The sequence below is a fragment of the Psammomys obesus genome, unplaced genomic scaffold (assembly GCF_907164565.1).
Source record: "Psammomys obesus unplaced genomic scaffold, mPsaObe1.curated_primary_1811, whole genome shotgun sequence".
Classification (NCBI taxonomy): Eukaryota; Metazoa; Chordata; class Mammalia; order Rodentia; family Muridae; genus Psammomys; species Psammomys obesus.
This window is the reverse complement of record NW_026596962.1, coordinates 6,744,401-6,770,031: the sequence shown is the minus strand read 5'-3', so window position 1 is coordinate 6,770,031 and position 25,631 is coordinate 6,744,401. Positions and strand designations below refer to the sequence as shown.

At 38.2% G+C, this 25,631-nt stretch overlaps 1 protein-coding gene across 2 annotated transcripts in view; it reads right to left on the bottom strand.

The window, feature by feature from the left end:
• Nucleotides 1-25,631, bottom strand: part of Rttn (rotatin) — a 163,221-nt gene that overhangs the window by 28,758 nt on the left and 108,832 nt on the right. For both annotated transcript variants that reach the window (XM_055598738.1, XM_055598739.1), the window contains exons 33-38: nucleotides 24,929-25,118; nucleotides 23,211-23,302; nucleotides 13,298-13,385; nucleotides 7,957-8,146; nucleotides 6,260-6,350; nucleotides 2,101-2,254 (exon numbers count right to left, since the gene is read on the bottom strand). In XM_055598738.1, the coding sequence (XP_055454713.1) occupies nucleotides 2,101-2,254; nucleotides 6,260-6,350; nucleotides 7,957-8,146; nucleotides 13,298-13,385; nucleotides 23,211-23,302; nucleotides 24,929-25,118 (805 nt within the window). The remainder of the gene's footprint in view (nucleotides 1-2,100; nucleotides 2,255-6,259; nucleotides 6,351-7,956; nucleotides 8,147-13,297; nucleotides 13,386-23,210; nucleotides 23,303-24,928; nucleotides 25,119-25,631) is intronic.

Genomic DNA, 25,631 nt, shown 5'->3' with positions numbered 1-25,631 from the left:
AGATCATGTACTTTGGACACAGGAACCAGACTATCTAAGCTGGGTCTGACCTGAAAGCCTCCTGAGGACTACATTTCATGGTAGCAGAAGGTGCAATTCTAGTTTCCAAGGGAGGGAATCAACCAAAAGTACTAACTAGCTTAAATAAGGTGCCTGTGAACTATAACAACTAGCATGGCACACTAACCCTACAGCTGCAGTAGCGGCACCCATACCTTGGTGGTAACCAATTTCCTCTACAAGAAGGAAATGATACCTAGAACTATAACCCTAGCCAAGTAGCCAGGGGTAGTGAGGTCATGGATCTCATAGGAAAAGCTACTCCCACTATCAGAATTCCTTATTTGCTTTTAGTTCTTTGCCTGAAGTTGAAGCCTCATGAAAATTTTCCCTTCCATATCCACTGATGTTATCCAGGCTCAGGTCTTGTTTAGGTAGTCATGTTGATGAGACTTCATAGACAGAGCTTCTCTGACATTTCTAGGAGATAAAATCTTAGAGCAAACTTTCTGCTCATCTGAGTTTTATAATCTTTCAGTAGTATTCTTCTGCCATGATCCCTGAGCCTTAGGAAAGTAATCTTCCTCAGGGAAGAACCCCCAAATTGCTATCCAATACCAAAATGTCTACTCTGAAATCATATGAAGACAAGTAACAAACGGACTGTGTGTGCATGTGGGTGTGTGTAAAGCAATTCAAGAAACAGAGCCCATGAATTTGAGAGAGAGCGAGGCATGGAGACATGGGAAGGGTTAAAGGGAAGAAAGAGAAGGAAGAAAATGATGTGGTTATGTTTAATTTTTCATTGCTTATTTATTCTACTCACACACTTCTCTCATATTATATCCTGACTGCAGTTCCCCTCCCTCCTGACCCCGCAGTTTCTCCCGTCTCCCCTAGATCCACCCTCTTCCTCCATTTCCCATCAAAAAAGAGCAGGCCTCCCAAGGATACCAACCAAACATGGCACGGCGAGTTACAACAAGACTAGGCAATACCATCATGTCAAGGCTGGTAGAGGCAACCCAGCAGAAGAAAAAGGGTCCCCAAGGCAGGCAAGAGGCAGAGACAGGCCCCGCTACCACTGTTAAAAGCCCAAGAAAACCACGCTACACAACCATAACAAATATGCAGAGGATCTAAGTCAGACCTATACAGGTTTCCGTTTGTAGATTCAATGTCTGCGAGCTCCATGAGGCTTGGTTAGTGGATTCTATGGGTTGTGTTCTTCTGGTGTCCTTGACCCCTCTGGCTCCTACAACCCTCCTTCCCCTCTTCAGCAGGATTCCTGAGCCCTGCTTAATGTTTGGCTGAGGGTCTCTGCATCTGCTCCAATCAGTTGCTGGATGAAGCCTCTCTGATAAGGATTATGGGAGGCTCTGGTCTACGAGTATAGCAGAATACCATTGGGAATCATTTCATTGCCTTTTTTTTTTTTTTTTTTTTAAAGTAAATTGTGTTTGGCTCTATCTTGGGTTTCTGGGCAATCAGCCTCTGGTTCCTAGCCCTCCAGGCAGTATCAGGCCTGGGCTCCATCTTGTAGCATGAGTCTCAAGCCATTGGTTGGCCACTCCCACAAGTTCTGTTCTACCTTTTCCCCAGCACATCTCTTAGGCACGACAAATTGTAGGTCACATGTTTTGTGGTGAGGTGGTGTCCCAATCCCTTCACAGGAAGCCTTGGCTAGTTACAGAAGGTGGCTGCTTCAGGCTGTATCCCCATTATTAGGAGTCTTCGTTAGAGCCACCCTTGTAGATTTCAGGGAGTTTCTACTACATTAGGTTCCTCCCGGACCCACAAATTGCTCCCAATTCCAGTGTCTTTCCCAATGCTGTTTCCCTCCATCCCTGTGGATAGCTCAGTGGTTAAGAGCACTAACTACTCTTCCCAATGACCTACATGGTTCAGTTCTCAGCACCTGCATGGCAGCTCACTACCATCTGCTACCCTAGTATGAGGGGATCCACTGACCTATTCAGGTACCAGGCATGCATGTGGTGCACGTGTATACATGCAGACAAAACACCCTCACACAAAAAATATGTCATAATTTAGATAGATAGATGATGGATGGATGGACAGACAGATGCATAGACTTACCCAGTACATCTTTGATGCACACAATGAGAACTCGAATGACATTAGTTAGAAGAGGTTTCAAGAGTTCCTCCCGTGTCACAAGGTTAGGATCTACCAACAGACAGGACTGCAAAAGCTGGGACAAAGAGGATAGGTATTCCAAGAGAAAGGAAGCCTATTTGCAAAAAGAGATAAAATATAATAAATAAGGAGATCTCATGGAAAACCTACCAGTGGCATCATCGTGCTTTATTTTCTACATGTTATAAGAAATCAGTTCTTTATAAAATACATTTAATAAAGCACTAAAAACAGCACTCATAACTTATGTGCTATAAACTTAATGTGCATCAGGCAAAGCGTAGTTTCTAATACTATAAGCATGTCACTAATGGACACATTAGCACTATTAGGTATATCACAAGTAAACAAAACAGTATTTTCAGGGCTGATTTTTATATTTCATTCAAAGAAAGTCTTTATTTTTAAAATAGGTAACTTGTGGAACCAATATCCTAGGAGAAGCACTGAGAGTATTTAAAACCAAAATAAACCAGTTTGTAAAGAAAGATCTGATGACAAAAATATTCCTTAAAGTGCAGAAGTATGGAAGAAAATGCATCTAGTCTACTAGCCTAGCTATTGTTATTAATAAAATAGATTTTTACTTTTAGTTATCCATAAATGAAAAAAAAATTCTTAAATACAAGAGAAAAATTAAATTTCCATGATACACAATAAAACTAGCTCTGGAATTTTCTTAATGCTAATACTATTGGTAACACATACAAATGTCCTTTCAACATGTCCCCTGCACAGACAGCAGTTAAAGAGCTGCAGCAATGTCTTCTGTACTTACTGCTCTTTGGCAGAGCGTTCTTACCAGGGGATCTTACAGCACTGCACCAAGGTCACTTTACGTCTAACAGTGCAGTTTGTCACTCACCCTGGTCTGATGCTCCGAGAACATAAGTAAGAGTTGGGAACTGGTCTTCATTTATGAAGGTATGCACGCCTCCATAGTACATGGCCTCAGACCATTGAAAAATAATTTGTTCTCTTCTTCTTTGGGCATGAAATTTCTTTTAGAATATGCTACCTTATTTTATATTATATAAAAGTATAAGTACCTCTATCCTTCACAAATTCTTATAAAGAGTTTGAAGATTAATTTGCTTATTTTTGTAACACTTTTGTTGTTTCCTATTGTTAGAGATGGTCTCATGTAGTCTGGGTAGGCCTGGCATTCACCCTGTACTTAAAGTTGACCTTGAACTTCTGATCTTCCTGCCTCCATCTCCCAAGTGCTGAGATTACAGGTATACACCATACTCAGCTTTGTAAAGTCTTTGTAATCTCTTCATTCTCTGCCCTAATAAAGTTATAGAAAACTTAATCTCTGACTACTAGAAATACTATAAATAAATATATATTGTAAAAAAATATAGGGCTGGAAAGATGGCTCAGAGGTTAAGAGCACTGGCTGCTCTTCCAGAGGTCCTGAGTTCAATTCCCAGCAACCACATGGTGGCTCACAACCATATATAATGAGATATGGCGCCCTCTTCTGGCGCATGCAGACAGAACATTGTATACATTATAAATCTTTTTTAAAAGAAGAAAACAGGAAACAAGCTAGGAACCTGCCACAGAGGGCCTCTGAAAGGCTCTGCCCTGCAGACTATCAAAGCAGACGCTGAGACTTATGGCCAACTGTTGGGCCAACTGTTGGGCAGTGTGCATGGAATCTTATGTAAGAAGTGGGAAATAGTAAGATCTGGAGAGGACAGAAACTTCACAAGGAGAGCAACAGAACCAGAAAATTTGAACACAGGGTCTTCCCAGAGACTCATACTCCAACCAAGTACCAGGCATGGAGATAACCTAGAACCCCTGAACAGATGTAGTCCATGGCAGTTCAGTGTCCAAGTGGGTTCCATAGTAATGGGAAGAGGGACTGTCTCTGACATAATCTGATTGGCCTGCTCTTTGATCACCTCCCCGTGAGTGGGGAGCAGCTTTACCAGGCCACAGAGGAAGACAATGCAGCCACTTTTGATGAGAACCTATAGACTAATATCAGAAGGAAGGAGAGGAGGACCTCCTCTATCAGTGGACTTGGGGAGGGGCATGCGTGAAGAAGGGGGAGGGAGGGTGCGATCGGGAGCGGAGGAGGATGGGGCTTATGGGGGGATACATACTGAATAAAGTGTAATTAATAAAAATATATATATATATGAACTCAGTGGAAAATGTGAAAAAAGGCTGAATTGTTTTGTAAATTAACCACTTAAACTTAATAAACTATCTTTTTCTATTTATGATGTTCTTTATATTAAAAAAGCACAAAAATAAAAACCAACGCCTGTCAATCACACACTCTAACACACTTTGCCTGCTGGTAGCTATAACCAGACTACCATCACCCTGCACCACTCTGCCTCAGACATCCATTTCTGCTTTCCTTTCCAGACCACGTCTCTGCTCATCTCTGCTCTACTCTGACCTACGGGTTTGTTTGTGTTTTTATGTTTTTTTGACCACTCTGGAGCAACTGCTCCCCCTGTGACACACCCTTGTAACCAATGTCACTCATTTTTTTCCAACAGCATTTGTCACTATCTGGCAACATATTTCATATCTCATCTATGATTCTATGTGTCCTTTGCACCCAATCTATAGATTCTGTATGGGCACAGATGTTTGTATCAACCACAACTAGAACAGAATCTGGCAAATATTAGAGAATTCTCTGAATTCCTATGCAAGCATCAACCCATGTAACACAGGCAGCACTGTGGATCACCATGTGCTCTGGAACCAACCTGCATGATCAGCACTCCTTGCTCTGCTCTGTGCTGTGTGAGATCCCTCAACCTCCATTTCCTTTGTAACATGATGGAACTAATGATACCTCGTGTTATTTTCTTGCATACACTTATTCAGACAAGGACCCACAAATGTTTAATGCTATCAAGGCACTACACTGTACATTCAAGACACAACTGCAGGCAAGATTCTGCCCTCATTGCTAACTGTGCTTTCTAGCCTCATTTCCCCCTCACAGATGCTGGTCAAACAATTCTGGATTCCTAGCTGTTTTTTGTACAGACCAACCACACTTTTATCCCAGAGGCCTTGCTATGCCTACAGGACCATTTTCCTCACTTCAAATCAAATATCATGATTGGAAAGGTTTTCCTTGACACCCTAAGTACATCAGGGATCTGCCTCAATACCCGAGAAGGTCCCTTGTTTTAATTTTTTCTTTTGAAATGCTTATCATCCTAAGATATATATGGATTTGTTACCTATTTTACCAATATAAGGGGAAAGGTCTTTGTTTTAATGATTCTAAACCAGAGAGGTTATTTAGTGAAGATTTGTCAATTGTACCAACAAAAAAGTAAAGAGAAGTATATCCTATGAATAAGTTAATTCAAATAGAAATACTACACTAGAAAGAGCAATGCGCTTTGCATTTCCAAGACATCCTAGCCTTCTGTGTGCAGACTGCAACAGAAAAGATACTTCACTTTCCACCCAGTACCCCTCAACCACACAAAACACATTGCCAAATTAAAATTTGGTATTTAAATAAAATTTCTAATACCAACAACTATACAGGAAATTGCTAGGCATATTTTACATACAGAACCTAGGCACGTACCTCAAATTTAGTGAACAGATATGAAGGGAAAATTACAATTCATTTGGCCACCTGGCTAAATGTTTTCAGATTTTTTTTTTTTTTTTTTTTTGAAAGATGGGGTGGTGCCACTACCCTTTGATCCCAGCACTCGGGAAGGCAGAGGCAGGTGGACCTGGTCAAGGCCAGCCTGGTCTACACAGAAACCCTGTCTCAAAAAAAAAAAACAAAATATAAAATGAAAAAGAAAAGAAAATATACATGTTAGTCTAACAACTTCAACCTAGCTGAAAATAAAAGACATCAGAGACAGTGTAAAATCATAGGAGTAAGCGGGCTATGCCAACACCCATTATAAAGCAATGCTCTAAGAAGCGACAAAACATTTATAGCTGAGTAGTGACGGAAGTAGGGAAAGTATCCACTCTTTTCTCCCATCCCTCACATGTGCAGTGATTGCCATCTTTTTCTTATGGACCCTTAAGGCAAAGCAAGGCAGGGCACAGGGAGAGGCAGATTTGAGATGCTTACCTGAGCCAGAGTGTATTCAACAGCATATGACACAGGCAGCGGGGTCTTGAGGTCCTGGATGCACCTCTCTAGGAGGGAGGCATCCACAGTGCTGTCAGGGATAAAGAACACCCTGTAGATGATTACTATGCTTCTTGTTAAAAACAAAACTCCACAATTGAAGATAACTAAAGACGGAGGGCTTTTACAAGTATATATATGATGGAGGGCTTTTACAAGTATATATATATATATATATATATATATATATATATATATATATATATTCCCCAGAGCTGAGGACAAAACCCAGGGCCTTGCACTTCCAAGCACTCTACCACTGAGCTAAATCCCCACAAGTAAATATGTAAAGAGCATTAAACAAACAAACAAACAAACAAAAAACCGAAAAAATACTGTTAGGTAAATGTGAAAAACAAAGAATTCTAAAAAATGAAACTGTCATATTTAACATCAGTTTTCACCTGAGAAGAAACCACAACTGAGGAACTGCCTCCCTCATATGATCCTGAGGGCATGTCTGTGGAGCTGCTCTTAACTGCTAATTGACTTGATCAGGCCTAGCCTTAAAGGGGGGGGGGTAATTCTTGAGGAAGTGGACCTGGGTGGTATGGGCAGCTGAATAAGCCAGAGGGAGCAAGCCAGTTAGCACTCCTCCCTGGCCTCTGGCTTTAGTTCCTGCCTCAGCTCAGCTCATCTTCTCTTGGTGACTCTGGCCTGACACCTGTGAACCTAATAAACCCTTTAGTTACCCAGGCTGCTTTGGGATAGTGTTTTATTACAGCAACAGAAAATCTATGACAGAAACATTGGTTGTTGTTTTTTTGTTTTGTTTTTTTTTTTTTTTTTTTCAGTTCTATCTTCACATCCCAGAAGAGTAAGAAGGCAGTATGAACTGGCAAAGAGAAAAAATATTTCAGACAGCACTGTTTAAAAGTGAAAAGAAGAGAAAGTCAGAGAAATGGACCATGCATGCGGTTAAAAGAACACAGGCATGCTGGAAGATGAGAGAAATCATTCACCACAAACAAGAAGTATCTAGACACTAACTTTCCTCACTCTCACCTCTTTAAGCTGGGGCCAGCAATACTCTCTAAAGGACAAAGCAACACCAGGCAAGGAATAAACTACAAACTTACATAGGTCTGAACACAATAACCAAGGCTTTGCCCCAATGATAAAAACATCATCAGATGCTCATTAACATTGGAAAAATTAAAAATTCAAAGGATCAAATCATTGTTTCCTTAAATTCTACAAGAATGTTTCTGATGAGTTTAGTTTCCCATGACAAAATACATACAAATGAAATTCAACAGTGAGTTTCAACCTGGGAACATTATTCTGATATGACTGCTAGAGAAAGGAATCCTCAAACTTCTTCATGTCCTGTCATGAATAACCACGGGGATTATACTACACTCTGTGACTATGCTAGACGGTTCATGAGGTCTAAAACCATCTCAGTCTTCAAAATTAGAGAAAAAAACCTTTTTGACCTTAATGTAACAGTCAAGCAAGAAGCCAATACAAGTGTATTAATAGAACAGAGGGAGGAAGTAACAAGAGCAGCAACCATGAAGACAACTGTGACAAAAGAAAAGGCCTGGAGCTTGGTGGGTTAAGCACACATGAGAACACACTGCCAGGCACATAGAGCCTGCATCTATTCACCTCTACTCCCACTTATCTCTCACCTGCAGAGAAGCTCTAGGAGATGGGCTTGTTGAAAAGCACTTGCAGTATCTCTCGGAGTAACTGCCAAGAGGTTGTCTAAAAGGCTACAGATTGCTGACAGCAGGGACGGGGTAACAAGCATGGGCTGCTGTTGACGGGAAGCAGACAACGAGGAGTCACGGGGTCGCACTGACCTGGTTTCACACTGACCTGTTATTTACAAAGAGCATGAAAGTTATTCAGTTTACCTCATGGTAATTAACAAAATTTATAAGTTCTCATAGCACACGAGAGTTCCTAAAGATAGTGAGGTAGGTGGCTGGTTAATTCTCCTAACTGTGTAAATGTAGCACAATTTCTGTATCCATTCCTCAACTGAGGGGCATCTGGGTTGTTTCCAGGATCTGGCTATTACAAATACAGATGCTATGGACATGGTTGAGCAAATGTCCCTGTTGTGTCCTTTAGCATACTTTGGATATATGCCTAGGAGTGGTATAACTGCATCTTGAGGAAGCACTATTCATAATTGTCTGAGAAAGCACCAGATTGATTTCCAAAGTAGTTGTGCAAGTTTACATTCCCACCAGCAACGGAGGAAGGTTCCCCTTTCTCCACGACCTCTCCAGCATGTGCTGTCACTTGAGTTTCTGATCTTAGCCATTCTGATGGGTGTGAGGTGAAATCTCAGGGTCGTTTTGATTTGCATCTCTGATGACTAAGGATATTGAACATTCCTTTAAGTGTTTCTATGCCATTTGATATTCCTCTCTTGAGAATTCTCTGTTTATCTCCGTACCCCATTTTTTAATTGGATTACTTGATTTGTTGGTGTTTAACTTTTGGAGTTCTTAACATATTCCAGATATTAGTCCTCTGTCAGATACAGGGGGAATCTCTGACATGAACTCAGTGGCTGGCTCTCTGATTACCTCCCCGAGGGAGAACCCTTACCAGGCGACAGAGGAAGACAATGCAGCCAGTCCTGATGAGACCTGACAGGGTAAGATCAGATGGAAGAGGAAGAGGACCTCCCCCTATCAGTGGACTGGGGGAGGGGCATGGGAGGAGATGAAGGAGGTAAGGTGGGATTGGGAGGAGATGAGGGGGCGCTACACCTGGGATACAAAGTGAGTAAACTATAATTAATATAAAAATTAAAATTTAAAAGAATAGTATGTAAAACTCTCAATGCATCCTGCTTCAATCTCTCACTTGTCACTAAACCAAAATACTCTAGAAATTTATGACAGCTTAAAAATAAAATCTACAGGAAAAGAAGGAGGGAGGGCAGGATTGGGAGGGAATGAGAGAGGGGGCTACAGTTGGGGTACAAAATAAACTTTAATATAGAAAAAATTTAATTAAGAAAACAAAGTAAATATATTTAAATAAATAAATCAATAGTTGCAATAGGTAAACAAGTATCGGGACTTGAATGGTTGCCTACAATTTTCTTTGCTTGCCATTAAGTCTGAGGGTAAATGTTTATGAATTACTTCCTAGATGAACTTGTTTGTAGTCCACATTACTTTCACACTTTGTTAGTTTAAATTTTCTTCTTTTTCTTTGTATCACATGAAACATAAGATACGGTTAGGAAAGTCTAACTAAGCCAAGAAGAATATGTAAGAAAAATCAGTATGCCCACTGCAGAGCCATTTTTACCTTGTTCTTACCCTCATGTGTTTCCTCCCTGACGTGCATTTACTCTAATAACTAAGCTCCCTGTTTTCTATTATAATAAATGAAGATATACATTTAATTTTTATTTTACTATTATTTAATATATAGTTCATATTATATATTATTTAATGTGTATATGTATATTATATGTAATGCATGTTATATATAATACATAGTATATAGTATATGCTTATACATATTCATGTAATGTAACAATTCATAATTTAATGTTTTTAATTCCCCTTTTATTATTTTAATCTGTGTATTTGTTTCCTCTGCATGTATGTTTGTGCACCAGACACACGCCTCGTACCTGCAGATGCCAGAGGAACTAGAGTTACAGATGGCTCAAAGCTGTTATCTAGAAGAGTAACTTGTTAAGTACATATTTTTAGTGTGTGGTGTGTGTGATGTGTGAGAATGACCAGGTATACACATGTGGAGCCAGAGTCTACACGGGGTACTCTCCTTGTTTTCTACGTTATGTTCTGAAGCAGAGCCTCTTCCTCTCTCTCTCAACCTGAACTTCAGCAGAGCAGCTAGACCGGCTGTTCAATGAACCCATTCATCTACCTCTTCCTGCCCCTGCACTGGCATGAAAAACAAAGTGTTACCACAACCAACTTTTCACATGAGAGGTGGAGGACTGCACAACCAGCACTTGGCCACGGAACCATCTCCCTAACCCAGTTGGACGCTTTCTTTACTTATCAATATTTTGGAGGGAATTACTATGTACCAATTTGAAGATATCCTCCTTGATTTTTCAAGAGCTGAATCGTTCATTGCATAGATATAATTTAAAACCACCCTCCTGCTTTTGGAAATCTGGGTGTTTCCCATATTTCCTAATTGCAAATATTTTATTAAATAATCCTGTGTATATGTATTTTCATATTTTTAGAGATGCACAGATAAATGCATTTATAGATTCATTAGATATTGCCAAGTTCCTTCCAAAAAATGTTACACTAATTGCATTCCCTCTTATAATTTATAAAAGTGTTGTTTTCCGTAGCCTGGCCAGGAAGATACACTGCAAGTGCTTTTTAATAGTTGGCAATTTAATTTAATAGCTAAGAGAGAGGGTCAGGGCAAGATATAGTATTGAATTGTACTTAGCTGACAGTCTAGGTTCTTCGTATCTTTTGTGCATGTCTGCCTCGTGTCTCTGTTTACTTTTACATGTTATCAGTTTTTTCCTTCTTAAGAATTAGGAGTGCTTTATATGCTCATTAGCATTTTAGTAATAAATGTTGCAAATACGTTAGTTTGTCAGATAATCTCTTCACTTTATGCTACTTTCTGCCACATAAGCTGTTTTTATTTTTAATTATTAAGTGTAAAATGTATCCTTTTTATTGCATTTTTGACTTTGAGACAAAATAAGAAAGTCTTCTGTGCAGTTTAATAAACATCCACTCATATTTTTTCTAGTATTTATATAATTTCACTTTGTAAACTTCAATATAAATACAACTTAAAGCAGAGTTGATTGTGGTTCAAATACAAAGAGTGAAACATACTAGCATTTATAAAATACATTGCAGGGAGAAGAAGATTTAGGATGTACCTAGCATGAGCATATGTTCCATGCTCGCCTGCAGAACACACATAAAAATATACTGAAGGTTGTTCATGTGATTTCTAGTAACATAAAGACGCATAGATTTTGTTTCAAATGACTACACAGCCTTACAGAATGCATTCAACTATAATCTCTGCACTTTCAAGTTACCTACTATTAAGTTTTTCCTAAAAGAGGGTTAAAAAATAGAACGAATTAATATGCAATTCATATTGATTCAAATACTAAATATTGTTCAACTAATAACCACTTCGATTTTTTTTTAAGAGAAAAAATGTTTAGGGAAGCCTAAACCACGTCCATACACATTGAACTATTTCTTTAAATGACTTATTTTTTTAAATATGTAAAGGTAGGGGTACATAAGAGGACAGGTACCCTATGGAATCCCCCGAAGCTGAAACTGCAGTTAGCAATGAACAGCTCAGCAAGGGTGCTGGCAGCCTAACTTGGTCCCTCTGAAACAACAGTAGCACTCTTACCTTCTGAGCCATCTCTCTAGCTGCTCAGACTTTTTGCTAGTCAAATTCTCATTTATTAGTTTACAGCATTTGTTTTATTAATTTCTGATTATTATCCTACCATGCCTGTGATTTGCTTAATTAGAAATCTGTTCTCTAGATATTACTTTAAAATTTGTCTGGACTTTCTCTCTTTTCATTCCTCCTTCCCTATGCACCTCTTTCTACCTTATATTACAGTAGATTATCTCCCTAACAGAAAGCAATAACATGAGTGGCTCAGGACATAGATCAATGGATAAAGTGCTTGTCATGCAAGCACTGGGACTCGAGTTCAGATGCTCATCACCCGAGTAAGAGCTGGGTACAGCAGCAAACACCTGCAACCCTAGTGCTCGGAGGTCAGCACAGGAAGATCACTGGTCTCCAGTAAGCTCCAGATTTAGAAAGAAGCCTTGTTTCAAAACACAAAAACAGAGAGGTGTTCGGCATAAAATTGCATCCATGCCTTGGAGAAAATGGCAGTTATTAGCTGCTGGAAGAGAGAAAGTTTTCTCTAAGACTGGAGCCACTGACACGCTAACCATGCTCTGTGGAGGAAAACAAATCCAAAAATGTCTGGACAGCACACATCTTGAGAAGTTTTGGGTAGTAAACGCCGTTAACCTCAGCCCTTGGGAAGCAAAGGTAGGCAGAGAGATCTCTGTGCAGTCAAGGCCAGCCTGGTCTACAAGGAGTTCAAGACAGTCAGGAACACAGAGGGAAACTCTGTCTCAAAAAAGTTTTGGGGATAGGGAAGAGGGGGTAGATCTGGGAGGGTGAATATGCTCAAAACACATACAAAACTCAAAATTCTCAAAGAACTAATAAAGAAAGTATAAGGAAAGCCCTTAGCACTGTAGGAAACTCAGAGAAACATTCTGCATGGCTAATTCCCTGATGATAGAATAGTGTTTGGCTAGCTCCAAAGAAAGGGAGAAAATTCCTCCCCTATCATTAGACTGGGGGAGGGGCATAGGAGAAGAAGAGGGAGGAGGGTGGGATTGGTGGGGGTGGGAGAGGGAGCTACAGCTGGGATACAAAGTTAATAAACTGTAATTAATAAAAAATAAAATAAAATAAAAAGGGAGAAAATTGTGCTCAAAGCTTTCTAAGGAAAAAATAAAAGATGCTCAAAAAACTTAACCGATGTGGCTCAAGTGGACATGGTACAAAGGAAGTGTGAGGCTTGCATAGGACACTCAAGAGAGTAACACCTGTTCAGGCTTAGGGAGTTTACACAAGTTTTCTAAGAATGTTCATGAGGAAGTAAATGTCACTGGTTTCATCCTGAAGTAATGATGGAATACTGTTCCAAAGGCCTTTGGTTTGCAAATCTTTAGTTTACAAGTTTCTGTGCTGTTAAAAAAAAAAAAAAATTAAAGGCAGGATGATTGGAAGATTCCTAATGTCAACTCTGGGCTACACAAACACACACACAAGGTGTGTGTGGGGGGGCGAAGAAAAAGGAGAGAAGAAGGGAGAAAAAAAGAAGGAAGGAAGGAAGGAAGGAAGGAAGGAAGGAAGGAAGGAAGGAAGGAAGGAAGGAAGGAAGGAAGGAAAACCTTCACACACACAAAAGAATACCTTGATTCACAAACTGGTCAGGCCCAGTTTCAGGAAGTGCTGATGGCAGCAGGGGCTGAACCTCAGCACTGCCCATGGAGGACACCACCTGTGAATCAGACAGGGTACTTTACTCATTAATGTTGCATCATGGAAAATGAAACAAACAGCAGATATGCACAATATCCTTTTAAAAGCAGGCTTTAAATGAATTTTACCAGGTAACATAACTACAAAACACTTTACATCTTGAGTTGTAGCTAGTTTTCAGATAATGCCATTTTCTCCGACCTCTTTTAGGAACTGTTACAATGTCATCCCTGAGTCAGTAACTCAAGAGCCAATTCTGATTTAAAGCCTGATTACAATTTAAGTTTCTGATGTTAGGAGAAAGGACTTTGGCCAGCTCAAACACAACTCTGGCAGGCCTTGCCCTTCTCCCCAATTGCCTCTACCTTGCTAAAAACCATTAGATAGCATTCCTAAAGTTAGCCACCAAGGTCTATTCCCTTATTTGGCTACTTCCTCATGTGGCTGACTACCAGGGTCCAGGTATGAAACTATTGAAGTCCAGCAATCAAAAGACTCCTCTTGCTCACCTAATTAACATGTCCAATTAAAGTTAAACATCTCATCTTAACATGGGGTTTCCCCTTATAAACCACTATTTTCCTATGTGCCATGTCTGTCTCCTCTCTATCCAGAGGCAATCCTTTGTCCTCTGGGACAAACATCCCTCCTCCCTCTCACTTGTTCCTTTCTCTCTCATCCTCTATCTCCTGTCTTTCTCTCTTATTCCCTAAATCCTGATCTTCTGAGGCAAATAAATCTCCTTGGTGCTGAGAATTTGGTCCTGGGGATCCAACACCAATACTTTTTCTTTCATAAGCAAAGTATGGCTCCCATTGCCAAAATTTTTAAAGACTTAAGATATATGCTTATTTATGTAAGAATTATTGCTTTTGAGATTCTTACATTACTTTAGATGTACCTGCTGTGTATGAGTGTTTTGCCTACATGTATGTATGTTTACCATCTATGTGCCTAGAGAACATGGAGGGCAAAAAAGAAGGCTTTGGATTCCCTGAAACTGGAGTAAACTGAACCTGAGTCCTTTGCAAGATCAACAGGTGCTATTAACTGCTGCACTATCTAGAGGCCCCATTTTCTCTATTTATAATAAAATGGTTGTTTTGTATGTTCAGATCGTACTCTTAAGTTTTAATAATGCCTATAAAAATCAGTGTAAATGCTGGAGAGAAGGGTGCTTCAGAATTTAAGTGCACTTGCTATTCTTCCAGATGCCCCAAGTCCCCAGCATCCCCATGGCTGCTCACAACCACATACACCTCAAGCCCAGGAAATCTGATGCCCTAGTTACATGTGATAAACAGACATACACAAAAGAAAAGACAAACAAAACCCTACGTATAAAATAGAGTAGAAGAAAAACTTGCAGATCCAGAATTTAAAAAAAAAAAAATAGCAAAGTATTAAAAGATTTTTCTCTATTTTGCCTCATATCGGAAAAGAACTTAAAAGAACAAAAGCTTGGTAAAATGCTGATGCTGTGTTGCAGAATACAACATTTTTAAAAAACATTAAACCTACTAGAAATGCTGTAGAAAGCAAATACAAATTCACCTAGAGGTTTGTAGATGAGGCTGTGACCTCCTAAAATTGAATGCACTTAGGCTATTGTGTTTGGCACTTCTTTGTGAAAAACACCCTCTCTGGAGAGGTAAGTTACCTCTTTTTCTTGCCATAATTTTTTTTTTCCTCCTGAAAAGGCACAAAGCATACATACCTGGGCAGGCCCATGCAGACATGACATGGGACATCAACAGAACTGCTAAATCAGCACTATCGCGGAGATCTGTACACTTGCTGTGCTTATTCTTAGAATATTTCACCTCTGACTTAAAGTGATAACATGCAAGGAAATGCTAAAATTATTTTCATTTGTAGTTTCTAATAGTAAAGAAGAAATGAACTTGAAGAAATTCATAGCAATTAAGTCTACATATGCTTAATAAATCTCCCTTTCAACAGAAGACCTTAAGGAAATAACGATTTTGATAGTAGTACATAAGAAATGCTGAAGCCAAAACTTAAAGTCATCTTGAGTATTTCATCTAAATAAATCACCCATAGCCAAGCACTAAATCCCTTATTTTGTATTAAATCCAGATAATAGGAAAAATAGCCTAACAACTGCTTATTTTACAAATACATTTGTTCAGATGACAATTGAGAGGCATGTAAAAAATATTCTTGTCAAAGCAATCAAGATAATTGTTTTGTTCTAGGAAAAAGCAATTAAACACCATGACAAATAACACAACCTCGGCAGCAGTTGAATAATAAATATTTCTGTCTCCTGTTTCAAGTTCCTTTGGCTATTAAAAAAAAAAAAAGTGAAGGGGATAAGATTAGAGAAACCCAAGCTTAAGGAAGATGCTTGTGAAATCTATTTGTTATATTAGAATTTGCCTCATACGGTTAAGAAAATCAAAGGACTTCTTTGCATGGTAATATGCCTGAAAAATCGACTATGGGTGACTTCTATTTTTCCTGGTTTTACATTTTTTTTTTCAATTTAACATATGGGTATATTCTCTTTTACTAAGCAAAACCAAACATATATTAAGCTGTAGTGTTCCACTTCCACAAAAAAAAAAAAAAAAAAAAAAAAAAAAAATTGTAAAGCATAGGTAAGAGAGATTTAATTATATTTAATAATCTGTGCTAATCTAAAAATCTGTTCCTCTTCACTAAAAGTTCAAAAACTAAGTGTCTGGCACCTAAGTACTTTGGATGTTTCATCCTAATGATTCATGCAGAAAAGACCTACCCTGGTCCTGTTCAAGACAAGGGATTTACTCTTAGCTGAGTCCATGACAGCAGTCTCAGGCTAGAGTTGACAGTATAAACCCTGTCTAATAGGAGACCCTCAAACACACCTGCCTTTGTTTCAGAGAGTGTGCTTCCTTTCCGCACTTCCCTGAACCCAGAGGAAACAGTCAGCTAGATTAAGATGTCTGTCCACCCATGTGGGGGTGATGGAGGGTGGTTTGCTTCAGTACTGTGCTTAGTCGTTCCCTCCTTCCCCCAAGAAAACAAGGCTCTTCTCACTCCTTCCCAGTTGAGGCAGGGGCCGAAGTGGAGGCAGGGGCCAAAGTGGAGGCAGGGCTCTGTCCTCTTCAAACAGTAAGCCTACTCAATCATCCATAATTTTTTCATTCACTAAAATGGCCTCAATGTAAAACCACAACTATGAATTCTGTAGCTGACATCGTGTCACCATGTCAAAAAGTTTCATACACCTAGTTGGCTTTTCCTATATTTTCACATCTCTTTGTGATATACTCTGATATCTTCAATTGATGTTTCTTAATAAAACAAATTGAATCTTCTTTGAGTTGCTGGTATATGATTCTTGCCTTAAACGTACAGAAGACAACAGAGAAAAGACTTAACTGGGTGTATTTATTGTTGTAAGAATCTACAGAGGGGGAAAAAAGAGATGGTGATGAAAGCATACAGATTTTCAGATACAAAGCAGGTAAACTCTCCTCAGAGAGACAGAGTGATGGCTGTAGTTAATAATATAGTTTTCTCACAATGGTTTTGTACACATTGAAACCTGCTGAGAAACAGGTTTCTCACTGAAACATTGAAACACTGTACACACACAGAGCAGCAGTAAGGGAAGGGTGTCAAGACCGGTGTGGCTCCACTAATCGTTTTACAATGTATACACGTTTCTCTCATCCCTTTCATCCCAAAAGCTGATTCAGCTTAGACTAACCTGTACTTGGAAATCAAACTCCATAGTTTACATCACACACTTTCTGAATGTTTTAGTATACAACAATATTCAGTCATTTTCTACCCTAAGCTTTATAGCCTTAGCTAGTTTCACCTCTTGTGAGTACTGAACCTCAGATACAGGTTACTTCAGCCACTTACATACGAGTGCAGAAGTGTGGAAAGGAAGGCCCAGGCCCTGAAAAGGGCCACTTGAATATAAAATCACTATTTAATCACTCCTATACAGTGTAGCCTCTCCGCATCTAGACTATATTACACATGTGACATCTGGCTTCAAAGTGGGGCTTACCACTGTGGTCAACAACCAGAGCCATCGCCTATGCATCTGCATGACTTCTACTGCTTTGGACACCAGGTCTTACTTTACCCCTCATGTTTCCATTTGTAACACAGCGGCAATAAGATTTATTCAATATTTTTTTTCCTTCAAAGACAATGATGATTCATAAATTAAACTTTTCAAATACTTAAACTAAAAATCAGTTTTATTTAGATTTGTTACACTTGAAAAATTTTTAAGAAATGAATCACATTTTCTGTGTTATTTATTCTGACAAAAGATAAAATGAATTTTAAAGCAATAGCAAACCAAATCTTGGTCATAACGCTGTGTTGCATTTGTGGTTTACTATGTATAACCACCTCTTTAGTGAATTTTTTGAGGAAAAGAAATGGTTTCAGAAGGAAAGGTATGCTGTATCCCTGATGCAGCTGAATGGAAACTACAATGAGGAAGTATTTATTTTCTGGAGTGCCTTTAGAAAATCAGGGCACTGCTTACTTTATCTGCACTGTAGACAATATACAGGCCAAACCATTACAAAGATAGCAAGAACATAATTAAATAAATAAAAAGCCCAAAATGGCCCGTCTTCCTGATCCACCTGGAGCACAGGCAGCAGAGGTGAGCTGCACACAGGCCCTGACCACCATCCCCCACCATCCCGAGGAGGCATGTGGGGAACCCTGCAACATTCGGCATAGAGCCCTCTCCTCCTACCCCCTTATCTGGCTCATCCACCTTGGGGCACAGCCATCAGAGCCAGCAGAAGCCTTCCTGCAACATTCGGCATAGAGCCCTCTCCTCCTACCCCCTATCTGGCTCACCCACCTTGGGGCACAGCCAGCAGAGCCAGCAGAAGCCTTCCTGGCCCAATTCATGTCCACCTGAGGCACAGCAACCAGAGCCAAGATAGCCAGATGGCTGATGGCCAGTGTAAGAGAAAGAGCCAGGGTAATATGGCACCACAAGAGTCCAAGTAGTCTACAACAGCACCTCTAGGTATTCTAACACAGCTGAAGCACAAGAGGATGACCTTAAATCCAAACTTATAAAGATGACAGAGGCCTTTAAGGTGGAGAGAAATAAATCCCTTAAAGAAATACAGGAAAATAAAATGAAACAGGTAGAGACCTTTAAATAAATAAATAAATTCATTAAAGAAATACAGGAAAACACAATTAAACAGTTGAAGGAAATGATAAAACTGTTCAAGACCTAAAACTGGAAGTAAAAACATGGAAAAAAATAAAAAACCTGAGGAAATCTTGGAGATGGAAAACCTAGGGGAGAGAACAATAAAAAGAAACAGACACAAGTATCACCAACAGAATACAAGAGATGGAAGAGAGAATGTCAGGCATAAAAGATACAATAGAATTGATATAACATTAAAAAAAAATGTTAAGGCTAAGAAAATTTCTGACACAAATCATACAGGAAATCTGGGATACTATGACAAGCTCTAATCTAAGAATAGTAGAATAGAAGAAGGCAAAGAGTCCCAGCTTCAAGGACCAGAAAATATTTTCAACAAAATCATAGAAGAAAATTTCTCCAACTTAAAAAGAGACAAAATACAAGATACATACAGAACACCAACTAGATTGGACCAGAAAAGAAAATCCTCCTGCCATTTACTAATCAAAACACTATAGCTATAGAACAAAGGAAGAATATTAAAAGCTGCCAGGAAAAAGGTTCAAGTAGCTTACAAAGACAGACCTATCAGAATTATACCTGACTTTTCAACAGAGACTCTAAAAGCTAGAAGGGCCTGGACAGATGTATTCCATCCTCTAAGAGACCACAGATGCCAACCTAGACCATTCTACCCTGCAAAACTCTCAATCACCATAGATGGAGAAAAAAAAGATCTTCCAAGACAAACCCAAATTTAAACAATATCTGTTCACAAATCCAGCCATACAAAAAATATTACAAGGAAGATGCCAACCTAGGGATGTTAACTATATCCAAGAAAACACAGGAAATAAATAATTCCATACCAATATAAAACAAAAGGGAAGCACACACAAACACCACCAACATCAAAGAAAACAGGAATTAACAATCATTGTTCATTAATATATGTCAACATCAATAAACTCAATTCCCCAATAAAAAGACACAGGATTATAGAATGGAAGCAAAAACAGAATCCATCATTTTACTGTATACAAGAAACACACCTCAAAAATTGTAATAAATGATAATAAATAAAAAATTTATTAAAAAAAACAAACCTTACAGTAAATGGCTGGAAAATAAGTTTTCCAAGTAAATGGACCAAAGAAGCAAGCTGGAGTAGCATTTCTAACATTTAATAAAATAGACTTTCAACCAAAATTAGTCAAAAGAATTGGAGGACACTTCATAGTCATCAAAGGAAAACATTATTAAATATTACTAAAGCTTAAATCACACATAGAAATCCACACATTAATAAGAGACTTCAACAACCCCTCTCACCAATGGGCAGATCGAGACAGAAACTAAACAGAGAAATAATGAAACTAACAGACATTATGAATCAAATAGACCTAACAGATATCTACAGAACATTCCATTCAAACATGAAAGAGTATACCTTCTTCTCAGCACCTCATGGAACCTTCTCCAAACTTAACCACATAGACAGCCACAAAGCCTCAACAGATACAAGAAAATTGAAATAGCACCTTGTATCCTATCAGACCACCATGGACTAAAACTGGACTTCAACAACAACAGAAACAACAGAATGCCTACAAACTCATGGAAACTGAACAACTCTCTAGTAAATGACCACTGGGTCAGGGAGGAAATAAAGAAATAAATTAAAGACTTTCTAGTCTAGAGTTCAATGAAAATAAAGCCACAACATACCCAAACTTATGGGATACAATGAAAGTAGTGCTAAGAGGAAAGTTCATAGCAATAAGCACGTTCATAAAGAAACTGGAGACATTTCATACTAGCAACCTAACAGCACATCTGAAAGCTCCAGAAAAAAAAAAAAGAAGAAGAAGAAGCAGCAGCAAACATACCCAGGAGGAGTAGACAGCGGGAAATAATCAAGCTCAGGGATGAAATCAATAAAATAGAAACAAAGAGAACAATACAAAGAATCAATGAAACCAAGAGCTGGTTCTTTTGAGAAAAATCAACAAGATAGACAAACTCTTAGCCAAACTAACAAAAATGGAGAGAGACGGTATCCAAATCAACAAAATTAGAAATGAAAAGGGAAACGTTACAAAAGACACTGAGAATCCAAAGAATCATACGTCTTACATTAAAAGCTTGTACTGCACAAAATTCTAAAATATAAATGAAATGGATGAGTTTCTTGATAGCTATCACTTACCAACTTTAAATGAAAATCAGGTAAACAGTTTTAATAGAGCTATAACCCCTAAGGAACTAGAAACAGTTCCCAGGTGCCTGCTGAGCAAGTTTTCTTACTAGGAAAGGGTGTGATCTGCAATCTTCCCTGAAGGTTATGTGATGCTCCTTAGAGATTTTAAAGGTTCAGAAGGGGCACCCTGCTGACAAAGGGAGTCCATAGCAATAGAAGAGGCTCAGTTGGCTATCCAACTTCAACCTTATAAGCAGTGTCCCACAGTACCACAGAGCAATAGTAATAAAAACTGCATGGTCCTGGCATACAAAACAGTTGATCAACAGAATTGAATTGAAGACCCAGAAATAAACCTATACACCTATGGACACTTGATTTTTGACAAAGAAGCCAAAACCATACGATGGATAAAAGAAACCATCTTCAACAAATGGTGCTGGCCTAATTGGGTGTCAGTATGCAAAAGAATGCAAATAGATTCATATTTATCACCCTGCACAAAACTCAAGTCCAAGTGGATTAAAGACCTCAGCATAAAACCAGATACACAAAAAAGTGGGGAAGAGTCTGGAACTCATTGGTAAAGGAGACAACTTCCTGAGCAGAACACCATCATCTCAGGGACTAAGATCAACAATTAATAAATGAGTTCATGGGAACTCATGAAACTGAATTACTCTCAGAACTCTAATGCTTTAAGCTGTAAGATTTACATGTTGATATAAACCAAGAACTAAATTTGACTTTTCTTTCTGTATCAACATCTCCCTATATATGATAAATATAAATTGAAAACTACAAAATAGCTAACACAGAAAAATTATTATTTACATAGTACCTCTGGTACCCAAAGAATTCAAGAGTTTAAGGCTTGTCTTCTGAGTTGAATCTCTAATTTGTTCCCAATGCTCCTGTGCTAAAGGTTTTCTCCCAAATGCAGCCCTTCAAAGGTGAGGCCTTTGAGAGACAATTAGAGCTCAGGGGCTCTGACTTCCTCAATGGATTAACACACTGAAAGTTTCATAGTTTAGCTAACCATTGGTAGGTTGATGGAAAATCTAAGACTTACGGTCTTGTTAGAGGAAGCAGATGGGGCATGACTTTGAAGGGTACATCTAACCCTAGTGCCATCTCTGTACCTGTCTTTGGCTCTGGACACCAGGGGGTGCACATCTCTGGTCCACCACTTGCTTCCAGGTCTGATGCTCTGCCTCACAACTGAGGCCCAGAAACAATGAAGACTCGCAGCCATGTGCCCGAATCTCTCAAACTGTGAGCTTCAATACATCTTTCCTACCTGAGGTTGATTTTCACAGGCATCTAGTCACAGGAATAAAAACTTACTAGCAGAGCTACTCTATAGTCTTGTAAACACTGGATCACTTAAAAAAACTTACTTTAAACATGTTTTGAAGCTGTCCTTCCAGTGATTTTTCTATGAATCAATTAATATACCTCATTTTGGCATTTAATCATATTATTTCTCTTGCTGAACTAAAGATACATACTGTCTATACATTTAAGCTTGGAAAGTATGACATCTAGTGGGAGCAGGGTAATTATCTTAGTTTTCCACATCAAAGTCTAGTTTAGCACTAAATGCTACTCCCTTCTTTTGAATCTAACAAAAAAAAAGGGGGGGGGGAGGAAAAGGACAATATGAGGGAAATTTAATTAATGTCTATATAATTATATTATCATATATACATATTATACATATAAACTTCTAAACACAGGGGGACCAAACCTTTGCTTTCCTAACAGATTCTACGACACAGTCACTATCAACAAATACTTGAAAAACTAATGTGTTTTCTAATTTAGAAGAAGTGGTTTTTGTATGCTTGGGCAAAACTAAGGACCAGCATCAGCTACTAGGAAGAAAGCCACATACACAAAAATGTGGACCTGTAAGTACACACAAATTTCATGTATTTTAGAAAAGTTTCTCAAATAGGTCTGTAGAAATGTGTTTCAATATCAGCACCACACTGGAATCATCTGAACAGGTATACTTGCTCATTCTGCTATGTCCTTAATCAAAATTTCAGGGTAATTAACAACCTTCAATTATAGGATAATATAGGGTATATTCTCATCTACTATTAATGAAAACATTTTGACATGAGTCTACTCTGGATTCAATCAGAAAAGGTAGGAAACGAGGATTTATGGGTCTCAACAGAAAGAATATATGTAGTTATGACTGAAGCCAGGCAAGCCCTACTTGAAGCTCCAACCCTGCCTCTTATAGCACTGTTATGTGGGAAAGCAAAAGGGTGTCTACCACATACAGATAATTAAACATATTTCTTAGAATGTTTTAAGTAAATGAAGAGCAGGAGTCTTTTCAGAATATACTTTTTAAAACCACTGTACTCCTAACCTTAAGCTTATAACCAATATTTTCACTACATTGCAAATTGAAATTTATTCAGAGACTGAAAGTGAAAAACTCCTGTGTTCTTCTCAATTACCATTGTTTCTGAGGTGGAAAGAGAGCTTGGCTCATGATCATGAACATACATCCCCGAGCGAGCACTCCAAAACTTGAATGACTCGTCTAAGCCTGTGACAACAGAGAGCAGTTAATATGACATTCCCCAGGTTCTCCAACAATTAACACAATGCATACTCCTTAAGGAAACCATAAACTAAAGAATGATGACTTTCACTGTGTTCAAGCATCACTCAGAGGTTGTTGGTGCAATTCCACAGAGACTCTGTCCTAGGGATTCTCACACCCTACAGCAGAATGAACTGTGAACACACACTTCTCAGACACCCAAACACATCAGTGCAGACTGGCTCAAGAGCCATGCTAGGAGTAACAGTGACTCACAAAATCAAAACAACTGAACAACTCACTTTGAGATAGGGATTTATAAAGTTCAAGAGCTTCATTAAATGCTAATTTCAATTCCTCTAAGAAGGAATAAATAATAAATTTAAATAATTTTAAATAATAAATTTAAACAATTTATTATTTAAATAAATTTAAATAATAAATAAATTTAAATAATTATACATTCACATTTAAATAATTAAAAGTAATGGAATTTCATGATTTCAGTTTACTCATCATATATACATATATACATATATATTTGTATGTAGACATAAGCAAATCTTACTCATAATTACATATACATATACAGTTATTAGTGAATAAATTCATATATTTGAAGAGTTTTGTATTTTTATTGAAACTTCTGTGTTAGCTTGATTATAAAACATTATACTTAAATATTAATTTTAAAATTAAAGCAATTTATGTTATGTTCATTTTTATAAGATCTAAGTAGTGCTTGTGTATTAAAACCTAGAAAATAAATCCAAGAATATCTATCAAGAGAAGTAAAAAGGTTTCAGCAAGATGTCCTGATAAATTCAAGACATATCAAAACTAAGTAGATTTCTAAAACTTTTACAAAATAAGTTAGAAGATTTTCTTAGAAAAGATTCCATTCATAAAAAAGGTAGGGAAAACAAAACTATGGAGTATGAAGGAATAAATGTTCCAAAAGAGTGTTAGATTTTATTAGAGATAAAAAAGCTATAAACTTTACTGAAGGGCATAAAATAACTTATAAAATATTAATAAGACATCAAACATGGCTCCCATGAAGAATTTATAACACAGAATAATGTTCAGGCAATGTTTAGAGAAACAAAGACTAAAAAAAAAAAATGTGCATAAAACATAAAACAAGCATCATCTAGGGAAAAAGAGTGGTAAGAATAAAACATAACAAGGGTTTCCTCTGTGTAAGACTAGAGATTTTTTTCCCTACATACCCTTTATTATTTTCCAATTGTTCTCTAGGGAACACATGTATTTTTAACGTGTTTTTGCATGTTACTTGGTGTCCATGTTTGTGTATGTGTTTACATGTGTGCAGGTCAGAGTGTGGAGCTCACAGGCTGTTGTCATAGGCCTTCCATAATTGCTTTTAAAACTTTATATATTAAGGCAGGGTCTATCCATGAAGACAAAGCTTCTCCATCAGAACCATCTAGCTCTGGGGTTCCAGACCATATGTACACCTTACATGTCTTTGGGTGTTGAGGATCCAAACTTCAGTTTTCCCGCTTGTGTTTTAATCACTTAAGTCATCTCCCTAACCTCTCAACATCATTTAAAAGAAGTTATATTTTGTAATGATGATAATGATAATAGAGATACTATACTTACCATTTAAATCTCTGTATTCTGAAGTTTCAGTAAAAGCAGAAAAATTAAAATCAAACACATATCTTCCTAAGTAACAGTGTTTCACCATATGAGTCAAATGTCCATAGAAGTGACAGTGATATAAAAGGGCCTGGAGGGCAGGTTTTCCTACAAGTGACAGGCCAGAATCCTCATCGTGGACACAGGGGCCCTGTGGAGAACACGGAGGAAAGGGACTTAGCAAACCAGTTCTTTAAAAAAAAAAAAAAATCACTGCATCTCACTGCTAAGGCAAAGGTATCCCAGATCCTACCACAGTCCTTCTACTCTGGTTGCTCAGACTAGAACAGAAAGTCCTTCACCTTCCTGGTGAAACTTCCTGCTTAAACTTGCTCTGACAGAAGGCTGATCAACTCTACCTCCTGAAGGGTCAATTCATAAAAGTGCCTCTGTGAAACGATCACTCTCAACCAAGTAAACACATCATGCTTGGGCACAAATACAGCCGCAGTTACCTTTAAACCTACACAGTAGAAAAACTACTGTAAATACCGGAAATAATGCGATTTAAGTAACAGTATCGAAAAATGTTTCTATTTACCAGTGAATCAGCAAAAATAAACAATTTAAATACCAAGTCTAGAAGAAGCAGGTAAAACAGAACAGGAGAATGGCATCAGAAGGCTATGCTTCGTCATCATGGTCAGTTACAAGCAATGTGGCT